Source organism: Manis javanica, chromosome 10 (assembly GCF_040802235.1).
Source record: "Manis javanica isolate MJ-LG chromosome 10, MJ_LKY, whole genome shotgun sequence".
NCBI lineage: Eukaryota > Metazoa > Chordata > Mammalia > Pholidota > Manidae > Manis > Manis javanica.
Window position 1 is genome coordinate 23922624 of NC_133165.1, and position 12855 is coordinate 23935478.

Here is a 12855-nt window from a genome sequence, read left to right on the forward strand (position 1 = left end):
CTGTAAGCACAACAGGGCAGCCTGTCACCCCAGAGGCCGCTTCCTGTGACAGGAGGTCCAGGGCGCAAAACAACCAGGGCACCTTCTCTTCCCTTCCCATCCTGTGCGGACCCACTGAGCTGGCGACTACTCTGTTACTCTGGGGTCCAGGCAGTCAGAGGAGACACAGATAAGTCAACATCAGGTTTATTTTCTACCAAATTCCAGATCCATGTTCCAGCCAATGGATGAAGGGTAAATCAACACCTACATAGACTTTTGGTAAAAACAACCATTAACTTTCTACAGGGAAAAGGGTTGTTTTTGTTTTTTAAAATTCCTGCGCATTTGGGAGCAGATGAGAAACGTCACGTTGAGGTCTGTGCCTTCTTGTTATGCATTCGAACACCTCTCCCTGCTGCCTCTTCTGTGCAGCTGCGTTGATAGGCCTCCCTCCACATCACGTCACAGTCTGATCACCTAGAACATGGTGTGATTTCAGTTTATAAGGCCCTGAGAACAGCTGAAAAAGGTCAGTACTAAATTCACACCTTCTTTGAGTGCCTGCTATTTGCTGGGCATAGGTTAGGCACTAGGCAGGGATTATGCTGCTTCTGAGAAACATAATTGAGAAAAGTGCTACAGAGTTTTCTTCCAAGCCATGGGAGCATGTTTGCTGGGAACTGACAGAGCCAATTTCTCTCTACGTCTACTCTCTGGGGTAGGTATGGAGCTCAGGCCCTGGGAACAGATGTGTCTCTTCATACAGGTGCTGCTGTGGAAGAACCCAGAGTAGCTTTTAAACAGCTGTGGAATTGGCTCCATCACAGTCCACATAATGGTTTGTCTCCAAGGAACTCTGGGTCATGCAGCCAACGTAAGGTATCTTCAACTGAAGTTCTAAGGAAAAGAAATCAAGAAGAATTAATTCTGTTTTTGAGATGAAATAAGAAAATTAGCCCAAATTTCTTATAAGCTCAGGTAACAATATCCATGGTCAATATCAGCCAAACAGTCATGAAATTTATCCTTGGTATGAAGATTCAGAGTGCAAAAATCATTAAGCAAACATTGAAAATCAAGCTATGGGAATGGGGACCAAAATTAATACAAACCCCCTGCCACCACCTATTGCTGTTAGGGCTTCCCAAGGCCGCCAGTGCTGGGGAAGGAGCTGGGATGACCTCAGCTGAGGTTCTGAAACCTGACTACTCAAGCTTATCCACTGGTCCCAGCGGCTTATCTTCATGGTTACATAACCAAGAGGCCAGAGGATCTTTCCACATCCACAGAGATGCTGTGCCATGAGGGGACCTTCTCAACTGGGGACAATGCCACCCCATGGGAGACTTTTGGCAATGTCTGGAGACATTCAGGGTTGTTACAATTGAGGGTAGGAGTAGGTGGGGTTACTGGAATCAAGAGGGGTGAGGGCAGGGGTGCTGTTGAGCATCCCGCAGTGCACAGAACAGCCCCCACAACAAAGGCCTGACTCACCCAAAATGGCAACAGTGCCAAGGCCGAGAAACCCTGCTCTAGCCCTCATACTTCAAATGTCTGCAGCAGAGTTTGCGAACAGTCGTGGTTCTAGGAATAACCTTACAGGTCTGTGACATGTGGTAATCTGGGTGGACAGACAGTAAGTCTGGCTGAATGCCCAGTACTTACACCTTAAAAATTGCTTTTCTGTCCTTTATTAGTCTCACCAGGAGTCTAAAGGGATCACCAAACTAGACCCCACTTCACGGAGAGACATTTTACTACTGTGAATCTGGTGGTCTGTAAAGCGGATTTGGACCTGGCGTCTGTAGGACACTAGAGGTCTACTGTGACCGTGCCTGTGCAGGCATCAGGTGTCCCCTCTTCGGTTGGAGGCCTCTGTCCTGGGTGGTCACAGGATCTCCCGAGCCCAGATGGAGAGCTCATGTGGCTGAGTCAGGCTCAAACACAAAGGCCACAGGGACAGGGGAAGAGTGATGCACCGCATGAAGATCATTACGTTGTGCACCAGGATACTGGGTGACATACAGAAGAAGCTACCAAACAGCAAATATGGAAACACCAGTTTGGTTAAAAAAAGAGATTCAACAGAAGAGTGCTGAATTATATTGTCAAACTGGGGAGCAGCCAGCCCTTTGCCGGCACTTCCTCATCCTCACTCACCCTCAGGGCTTGCGCATTCCCAGACCCACAGTGTCCTTCCAGCCACCTGCATGATACCTTTTGTTTTTTTCCAACCCACTGTTAGTACTGGAGCTTGGAAATGTTTCTAGTAGCTTACTGTTCTCTTTTGGAAATTCCAGCACTTCAGTTGCATTTCAAACAATACAACCTCCAAATAAGCCTCAAGCCAGCCCAAGCTGGGGAACCCACAGGCAAAAGACTGGGACTTAAGGCAGGACCAGCTGCAAGCAACTGAGTACAAGTCTAAGTCCCTATCATCCAGTAGAGACACACAGAGAGAACACTGTCCTCACTACACATAAAAAATGGTCCACCCATCTCAGCCTTCACAGTAAAAGTCACCTGAAAACAAGAGACCAAAGTTAGTCTGTGGCCAAGCAGACTTAACACAGAATAGTTCTGTTATTCGCAATCCAAAGACCTGGGAGCATTCTTCTGTCACATGCAAAATATTTCCCCAAGATTGTCCCCAATAAAGATCATCAGCCTTTAACAAATGCTTCTAACCTCTTCCCTTTTGAGAGGCCAATGGACCTCAGGCTATAAAACTACCTCTTCTTGATTTGTAGCAAATTGTCTTCTCTTACAAATTCTTTTGTTTACCTAATACTTCAATGCTAGCTGCTTTTCCTAATTACAGAGCTTGTCAGATCTTCCTCATTAACCAATTCCTACAAGTGGAAATTAGGAAAAGAAAAGGAAGGTAATGAGACTAAAGCATTCCCACAGCCCTGCTCTTCCCTTAGGCCTATGGGGCAAGGGGCCAAAAGAACAGCATACCAGTTGCTCACTCCGGGTGGAATGAGGGAGATGTTAGCTGCCACATAGGCACCAACCACTGTGCTCATGTACTGAACCTGGCTGGACAGGCTGGTCACTGCAACAGGGTAGAAGTTGGAGTTCCTTATTTTCAGGGTGGCCTGCATCCGTGCAAGTGAGGAAATGGGCGTAAGTGTCTCAGGCCCAAGGCATGCAGGGGCACACCAGGAAGGGAGGCTTAAGACTTACTGTGATTGTGAGGATTAAAAGGGAGTCCTGCTTATTAAATGTGACTTTCACCACTTTGATACCATCATCACCCACCAGGACCGAAAGTGGGAAAAGGAAGAAGACCACCAAACCAGATGCCGGGAGACACAGCAGGACAGGAGGACATACTGCTTACTGCAAATGACACAGCACATGACCCACCCAGGCGGTCAGCTATCAACATCCAGTCAAGATTAAATGCAAAACCAGGAATGAGGTAAGAGGGGAAGGAAAGTACAAAATGCCAGGAACCCCAGAGGGGAGGGGAAGCCTTTTAAAACCCACTGAATGCTGTTTGCAATCTGGAAAGGGAAGAGAGGGGGTGGGTGGGCAGAAACATTTCCTTACTTCTTCTCCAATTCCTTCAAATTCAATTCCTTCACCTGGCCCTCAGAATATTTCTAGTTTCCAGTTTCCTTCCCCAGACAGTGATGGGGGCAGAACTTTTCTGCTTGAGCAAACAGTATTAAAGGAAACAGGGAATTTACCAGAACTTATAAAAATTTTCAAAAAGTTAACTGGCACTCACACATATTAAGAGGGACTAGGGTTAGATGTAGGTATTAATAGGAGAGAGACAGGTAACTCACACTCTCTGAGGCTGCAATCTCTGATCGCTGTGGGAGATGAAAGCTGCCAACTCATTTACTTGTTCTAGAAAAGAACCAAACAGCGAGTTTGGTAAAATAAATTCATGTGTTGGCAGTAGTTCCTTCACATCAAAGATTAGCCACAGCATATACTTGTCTGAAATTATACATTTCTAAGATACCAACTTTGCACTTTGGGTCTAATTAACAAGAAGTACATGTATTGAGAGTGCCACAAATTACAAAACACCTATTAGCACTGCCAATGTGATCCCTGAGTGTGACATGGAAGGTGAGAAATCTAGGCGCTTGTCTGCCCTAATGTATGGCCTTGAGCTGCTGAATGGCCTTGGGGAAGTCATCACCTCTCCAGGCCACTGCCTCTCATCTGCAATAGAAAGGCTTTGGCACAGATGTTTGTATGAGCTGTAAATTTCTGTGACTCTCCATCTAAACTGCTCAGACCTTCCAGAGGGCCAGCTTAGTGACAGATGATCTAACCCAGGCGCCACTCCTGAGCATTGATTTTCCTCTCCCCACTTGACATATCTTCCAGATCTTAGGCTGTCAATGATTCACTACCTACTTCCATGAAAATAAGTTCCCCAAAATGGTTCCCCGCAAAGCTGTGCCAGACTGAGTGAGAGCAATAGAGAAAAGGGCCTGTCAACAAACCCCACAATACCCAGCAAAGAGAATGTTCCAAACCAAGGAAACAAAGAACGAAAGAGTGGAAATGAAGAAAATAAAGGCTTTCAAATATAAGGAGACCGAGAGAAGTTGAGAACCCTGCCCAAGTTTATGCATCAGCTGAGCTGGCTCCTCTTCAGGGCCCAGTCTGGGACCATGGTACACATGCCCAGAAGAAAAGCTGTCTGGGAGATCGGACAGAAGCCCTGCAGGTACTCTGTGATTCTGGTTGGGGAATTATCCTTCTCATGATCACCAAAAATTCTCACCGGTCAGAATGTAGCCTGTCGCTTGGCAGGGACAGGTGATGCTATCTTTACGAGTGAACTCCATGTACGGGAACTGAACAACGGCTTCTTCCTGCTCCAGGTCAGCCAGCCAGTCCTCCCTGTCTTCTTCTTTCTTCCTCTTGAAGGAAGGGGTAGGAGCAGAGGTGGAATGCTGGGACTCCATGGTCGGGATGTGCCACCCGCATCGTGTCCTAGAATGCTAAGAGGCAAGTGAGTCCATGTTAGTGGCCACAGTGAGAAGAAACTGCGTTTTTCGATGAGAAAAGTGAAAACACAAAAATGACTAAATTTCCGTCCTCAGTGTGATCCCAAACATCTGCACAATTTCCAGGAGGGCTGTCATTTTGTAGCAGTGCTCCCCAGGCGCTCCCACCTCCTCCATACAGCCCAGGAACCCGCGCATCCGCCCGCCTGCCCAGCTCCTCAGCGCCAGGTGTCTGGGACCCCCGGCTCCCACCTGGCCCTGCGTCGCCACTTCCTGTCCACTATCTGGCCTGAGCTGTCCTCGGACAAGCCTTCCTGGACCAACACCGGGCGCCGAATCAGTAACAGGCCTTAAAGATTCCCAACCCGCTCCATCCGCAGCCCGGGAGGCGTGCTCAGGTCACGCCCCCTGGCAAAAAGCGACGCTCCGAGTCCCCCTGACTCCCCAGGCGAGAAACAACGCCGAGGCCCCGGAACTGCAGGGCGCGGGCTTCCAGGAAATTCCCCTCTCGGACGCAACGCCGCCACCGGCTCGCTTCAGGTGATGTTATCTGCCTCTTCGCTGCGCCGAGCGGCAAGCACTCGGTGCGCACGCGCCGAAAGGAAGGCGCTGGGGGGCGGTGCCTGCGTGCGTGGGCGCGGGCGCTCCTCGCGGCTGGCGGTCGGCGCCGACTGAGCGCGACCGGAAGAGGGTCTGGCGGGCCGCGATCTGCACGGCCTCCGGCGGGAGGGGCCGAGAAACAGGCTGCTGTCCGCCGTTGCCCAGAGACGCTGGGAAAGGCTCACGTCACATTCCGGAGCTGAAAGTCTCTGTGGGGCCGGGAGGAAGGAGCTGCCGGGGGCCACAGTCATTCTCAACTGTCCTTTGAACACGGCCGGTGTAGAGCTGACGATGGTAGGAAGCAGCAGAAGACGCACACCTGCGCTCCTCCCGCCTTAGGTCCCTCCGCCGGTCACCCGCACTCAGAGCCCGCGCAGGGATTAGAGGACGCTTTCGAGGACGGGGTTCCTTGCACGGGCTGCCAGGCTGAGTTTAGCCTGCAGAGGAAGGAAGCGAGAGCAGACGTTAGGCAGGTGAACTTACTTAAGATAACGGGGGGAGAGGACAGATTGAGAACTGGGTGAATGAGGTTCCTCTTGGCAGCGGGAATGAGGCTGCTGACCTCTGAGGCCTCTGCCATCCGAAGGCAGATGTCCTGCTGCCATCTAGCCACCTGCCCACCTGCTGGCCACAGTCAGCCCACGGAGCCTTCCTTTAGAGTAAGTGTTAAAAAATACCGAATGACTTGCTGATGAAGCGGACTTTACTGAAGAGTGCCGTAGCAGTTGAGTGTGGGGGCTGCTGCAGTGGAGCCGTGCAGTGGGGGCGAGAGATTGGATTGGGCTCAATTCCAAACGCAGCAGAGGCAAGTAGGAGCAGGGTGGGAGGGCAGTGGATGGAAAAGGACAAAGAGGAAACTGGGGTAAGGAGAATGCTGGCTAAACCAGCCTAACAGGATTTTGGCTGAAGACAGGCCCAGGTGCTTGGATATCACCTGGGTGTGGAGATCAAGGACCCCAATCAGATAGGGAGGGTTCTTGCTAAATTGACTTAGGGCAATTCTCGCCAAAACTGGATTTTTTAATAAGGGCACAGAGGGACCTGGGAGAAGGTTCAGGAGCCAACTAAAGTTTGGTCAGGCAAAGAATCTTTGTCAGAAGTAACAACGGGCTATGCACCTCTTTATCTACCTCTGCCTATACTCCTCCCTGAAATTTGGTCTTCACCTCTCTCTCTTTCAAGTTCTAATCCAGTTTATATTTCTTGTTTATGGAAATCTAATTTTGTTGGGGGCAGCAGTATATTCAATTAAAAACATATTTCCCAGCCTTTCTGGCCATGTGACATAATTTGAGTCAATGAGATGTAAGCAGAGGTTGTGAGGGACTTCCAGGAAAGCTCCTTAAAAAGGTACAGAGACTTCAGCTGTTCCTTTGACCTTCTTCCTGTTTGGAATTTAGACTTAATGTTGGAGATGGGGCAGCTATCTTAGGACCGTGAGGCAATAAGTGCCTGCTAAGTAAGGCTGCAGAGAAGAATAAAGGAGCCTGGGTCCCTGGTGGCATATGGAACCACATTCAGGCTCTGGACTGCCAATCTTATGACTTCTCATTGCATGAGAAAAATAACCACCCCCCAAAATTGTGGAGGTTTTTTTTGGGGGGGGTGTCTTCATAGTGGATGCAATCCTAAAAGATACAGACACAGAACCAGTTAAGGGGAAAGCCTGAATTTTGACATAAACATTCTCTGACTGCTTTATCTACAACACACCATGCAGGCCACACCCAGGTTTCTATCTTCTAATATCTGCTCTTAAGGCAGAAACCCTGAGACACAGGGAGGTACCTTGCCAGGCGCCTGAGGCTTATCTTCCAAATCTGGCTATTGTGTCTGAGGATCCGCTCTGACAGGGACTTCACCTGGGCAGTCTGGCGAGTGAACCCGTCCTTCAGTCTCATGCATGTTGCTCACTTTGCCAGAATCCTGCCAAGGACAGATAAGCCTTATTATCCACACTACAGGTGGACACATAGAGGGTTGTCCAGGCTGTCCTAGAATCCGGGAAGGTGGGAAGGCAATGGCCTGATTCATACCAGCCTAACAGGAAAAGGCAGCCAGAGGAAGATTGAGCACTGTGGATGCTTTGGAGAGAAAAGGAACCGGCTGAGGGCTGGGACTGTGGAGAGAAAAGCAGGGCTTTGGGTTGGTGGGGACGTAAAGAGCGCCTGCAGAACCTTGGAGGCTTTCTGACAATGCACTTCTGAAAGTGTGTCTGAAACATGCCGTGCTCTCCAGTGTCCCCAGCACCCAGATGGACGCTTGGTGCCGTGAAGCCCTCATAAATGGCTGCCGATCAAAGCCTGAAGGCTGGCCAGCACTGCCTGGGGGAGCAGTCCCGGCATCCACCTGGGCTGTCTGGGAGGCAGTTTTAATTGGGCAGCACATTCCTGAGGAGACACCCATCACTTCTCACCTGTGCTGGCTGCGGGGTGGGTCTCACCATCCTGGTTGTGAGCAGTGAGGTCACTGCAGGCATGAGTTCACTGAGACTCTCTGGGTGGTCCAGGGCAGAGGGGGTTCCAGTAGGGGACCCCTGTACTCCCAGCCTCTGTGCTGTGTTCCCCTGGTCCCTGAGGCTGAGGGAGGTAGGGGCCTGAAGGGCTGCTGTCTTGAAAGGCCCTAAGGGACAGAGGGAGGTCAGGGACCAGCTCTGCCGGGCTCTGCACAGGGACAGGATTGTACAGGGGTGTGTGTAGGACTGTGTCACCCTCTCTCTGCAATGACAGGAGACCGAGGATTTAGAGTGGGAAGTGTGTCTTCATCCCGCCCCCTTTATTTATTCCTCAGTTGGGAAAACTTGCTTAAAGATAAATGATACCGAGTAAAAGAATCAGTCCCAGAACCAAAACTGTTGTTTCCTTGTTCCATATACTTTCCAAAGAGACTGAGAGACTTGCTAGAGCTTGGGGAGTTAGAGGCCGAGCCAGATCTTATACCCACTGCTGCAGCCACTGTGGTTCACAGGTGGACTTAAGGGGCAGACAGACCTTTTAATTTCATGGCTTTGCGTTTATTCCAACGTGAATCAGAGATCTCAGTGTGCAAGCTCTGACCCGTGTGTTGTCCAGATAAGGAGGAAACAGTCCCACCCTCTGAGGCTCCAGGTTCAGTTCTTTAAAGGGAAGGGTAGAAGATGGTCCCTTGCATTTAAGAATCTCTTAGAGCAAGAGATCATTTTGCCATCACCTGTACGTCCTGTGAGGTGAAGGCGCTGTCATTCCCATTTCACACCGAAACACGGGAAGCTGTTGACCCTGGCCATGGCAGTAAGGTCAGAACTGGGGCATGATTTTCTGCTCCCAAGGACTGCCTCTTTTTATTTGTTATGGAGAAGGGTCACAGGAAGAAAGTTTACAGACCTGTTCTAGAAAGAGGAGTGGGACAGAAGGTGCTTATATACAAAAGGGATCTAGGTGAAGGGCTGCACCTATACGCTACACCCTCGGCAGCTGGCAGCAGGGAGCTCCACTCAGACTACTGTGATGGGGAGACAGAGGGATTCGGGGGCTTGTGGGTTCAAGGAACTGACAATCCACCACAACCAGGTAAAGGGGTCTTCTGAAGCCATAGTCAGTCAAGGTGGTCTGCAAGGCCAAGCCTCCTCAATGCCTTCACTGAGGGGCATAGAAAAGGCTGATTGTGGGACTCCTGTTCACCTGGCTTGAGGATGTACCCTGGAGCAGCCAATCAAGTGTACTGTGTGCTGACTGCAGTAAGAGGTATGACTCTTCCTACATAAATCCAGGAGGACAAAGGTTGTCCTATTTTTTTTTTAAAGGAAACCAACCTACCTCCAGCCCAGCCCCACCCTGACTGGCCAGTAGGATGCAGGCTCCATGGTTACTGAAGCTGCCTGCCTTGCGCTTCCCCAGAGTCACCCAAGAGCCCAAGAAACCGGCTTCTGAGAGCCTGGAAGCTGGAGAAGGAAGAGCCTCTTAGGCTCAGCCCACCGTGCCACACTCTCCTCCCTGTCTAACTCTCCACAGGCCCCTGATTTGGGTGAGATCATGAGATCACTGCTTTCCTGGCACCCAGGAATATTCACCCAGGCTGGCAGAATGGGTGCCCAGGGCTGAGTGCAGCCATTCCCCAGGGTGATGCCAGGCACAGGGCTCACATCCTCACAGCCCTACTAGCAGGCCCACCCCCTCAGCCCCCTTCCTCACCTGGCACAGGTTCCACCTCTGCCTGCTCTCCTGGTCTCCTTTCCTCAGTGGCACCTCAGGAATGCCTGTGTGGTCTCTCCAGTGAGCTGAGCCACCAATGGAAGACACATCAGGGGGCTGTCTTAAAGCAATCTGTTAAATGTTTTTACCGCACAGAAATCAAAGAAACCCAAAGGGCTGTCATCTCCTTGCAAGGGGGGACAGAAATACAGGGAAAACCGAAACACAAACTAACATTTTTAAATGAACACTTGACCCAGACTCTCTTGTAGAGGGACTTGGAGATGAAGGAGACTAATTCCTGGCCCCTGAACATAGTGAACAGCTGTCTCCAGGGTGGATGTGATGGTTGTGGGGACCTTGGTACTTAATGATTGCCAGAAGTCCCTCCACTGCTGGCAGCCTCAGGCGAGTGCGTGCTCTGAGCTGCATCAGTGTGCCACACGTGTGTAATGGAAACCTATAGCCCTCCATCCCCTCCAGGAATTGCTGCCCCTAAGAACCCCCACCTAGAAGTTCTGAATCACCTCCTGAATTGTGTTAGGAGCTGCCACCATGGGGCAGGTGTGGGAGGAAGCTGCCCAGGCTGAGGAATTTGGGGAGCCTGCCTGAGGAGCAGGCTAGGGGTGGCCTTGCTGGATTTTCACTCCAAAGTGTTTGATGAAACCCAGGTAGCAGTCAGCCACCTTCCTGGTCAGCTTCCCCTGGCACTGCCTTTCTCACGCCCTGTGCCACCATTGGGACAAACCTGGGGGCCAAACAGAACCACATCCAATTGTCACCGGAAACTGCCATTAAACTGTCTGCTGCTGCTCAGGACGTGATGCCTCAGCCAGCAAAGCCTCTACCCCAAGCAGCCCTTGCCCAAGACCTAGCGAGGCAAATGGATGAGTGTCGAGCACCAAACAAGAAGCACCCTGTACACAGCAGGCAAAAAAAGAACTGTGGGAGGGTGACAGAGCAAGAGAGGCACAGGGCAGAGCCTGAAGACAAGGCAGAGAGGAACCCCAGGAGGGTTTTAGGAAAACAATCCAAACTCTACGGCATCCCCAAAGTGGGCTGAGATTGCTCTTGGTGTCTTCTCTCCACCCACAGTCAGAGGCTGAAGCCAGGCCCTCCAAAGCTTTTGCCTGCACAATGGCAACACCTGCTAAGTAGGCTTTCTGGCTTTAAAAAGATGACCACTTACTGAGTGCCTCTGATGTGTCAGGCACTGTAGCAGCACTTCCTGCACATTATCTCATTTAGTCCTCTTAACCCTGCGGGCTGCGTATCAACACCCCCACCCAATGTGAGGCATCCTGTGGCTCCGGGAAGTAGCATGGCCTGCCCAGAGTCCCTGGCTGGAATAAAGTCCACAGCACCTCTTAGCTACTGGCGCTTCCTGCCCTTCATCGGCACTCCACCAGTCTAGCAGTCCAGTCTCCAGTTCCTTTTCTAAAGTGCAAATGTGGTCATGTCATACTGTTCTCAAACCTCCGGTAGCCCTCACAGGCTCCTGCTGTCTTCCTGCCACCCACACTCCCGGAGCCCAGCCACCGGTGCTTCGGGTACGCACTCCTCCTGCCCTCTGTGCGCAGCGGTTCCCTGCGCTCTGCCCCACCCGCTGCGCACCGGTCCCGTGCGCGCAGAGCGGGCCTGCACAGCCGTGGAGCCCAGCCCCGGGGCCCGGAAGCCCCGCGTCCTGCCGCCCCTGCGCCCGCTCCCCCTTTGTCACTGCGGCTGTCCTCACGCCTATCGCCGCTTTGTGTGATTGCCTGTGAGCCGGGCCGACTCCCTGAGAGCGGGGGTGGTATCCCTGGGGCCGAGAGCTTAGCCTGGCAAAGAGGAGTTTCTCTTGAGTGAGTGAACAGGGAGCCCTTGGGGCAAGAACAGCGTCGCGGTCACGGACGTAGTCTTTGTCCCCATGTTGTGACATGTGCTCGTGGGTGTGTAGTCAGGATGAATGGCTAGAGGCAAGAGGAGAGAGGGCAGCGGGGTGACAGGGAGGGAGGCCGGACTCAGGGCAGCGCGGGCCTGGGCACAGCTCCTTCCCCACCGCCAGGGGGCGCAAGCGGCCTGGGAGTCAGGGCCTCGGGAGGGAAGTCCTCCTCTCCCAGGGGCTCAGCCTTAGGGCCTGCAGAGGTCTGGGGCAGCTCCCCTTCGCAGAGGGTTGTGGGAGGCAGCTGGGACTGGAGTGGCCTGGACTGCCCAGGCCTGGCTTGGCCTGGTAGGACAGGAAGGCGCCAGCTCCCAGTGAGGCCCACCTGGGACAGGTAGGTGCTCACAGCTGCAGCCTATGATGGGACGGGAATTGGTCCAGAGATGCGGAAGGGCTCAGAGCCCTCACATCATGGGCCTGTGGGGAGGTAGTTTGCAGAAATGCCTGGGTACTAGCAACTCCTTAGAACTCACAGCCTTGTCTCCACACTACACTCCATGCCAGTCAAGGTGAACCCAGTTGTCCAGTCCCTGCCCTCAGGAGCCCCTGACAGAAGCCCTGCACCCATGTCCTTCTGGTAGCTGCTGGAGTCAGGCTGCCTGCTTGGGAATCCTGACTTAGCCCTTCACCTACCTGTGTGAACTTGGACACCATTCGTAACCCCTTCTATGCTTCAGTTTCCTCATATGTAACATTGTCAAATGATGGAATTAGTTATTCCAGGAGCACCTTAGACTAGCGCCTGTCAGGTAGTAAGCGTTCAGTAAACGGCAGTCACTACATGATGACAGTCTGTCAGTAGGCCCAGGGAAGCCTCTCCCTGGGGTCATTAGGCCACAGCGTGGTGTGGCCGTCCTCCTGGGCCATCCTTCCCAACCAAGATGGCTGGAGATTTTTGTCTAAATTAGATGCCACCAAACATTTGTGGTACAGAGAGCTTTTAGAGTGTTATGGCTTTTGTCTTTCACCCATCCTTGTGAACAGATTTGTAAGGAAACCAGTCCCAACAGTAAGAATGAGAGAACTGAGCTTGTAGGGAGGTGTCAGATGGAGGCGAGAAGCTGCCGAGGGTGCTGGAGGGATGACGCCTGATGCTGAATCTCTGTCCGTCGTGGCTGGGCCTGGGCTGGTTGCACAGCCTTCCCTCTGGGCACTAGGCTGCTGCGAGGACAACTGCATGAGTGGTGGGAACACACAA

At 52.0% G+C, this 12855-nt stretch overlaps 1 protein-coding gene across 1 annotated transcript; it reads right to left on the reverse strand.

Moving 5' to 3' along the window:
• Positions 1–170: 170 nt before the first annotated feature.
• On the reverse strand, positions 171–5808 carry TMEM106C (transmembrane protein 106C). Its single transcript, XM_073214874.1, is given in 12 exon segments — positions 171–871; positions 1170–1176; positions 1962–2015; positions 2457–2466; positions 2469–2505; positions 2782–2793; positions 2955–3083; positions 3172–3308; positions 3311–3327; positions 3783–3846; positions 4742–4961; positions 5220–5808. Coding segments are annotated over 11 exon segments (744 nt in total). The 5' UTR covers positions 4926–4961; positions 5220–5808; the 3' UTR covers positions 171–778.
• Between the last annotated feature and the right edge of the window lie 7047 nt (positions 5809–12855).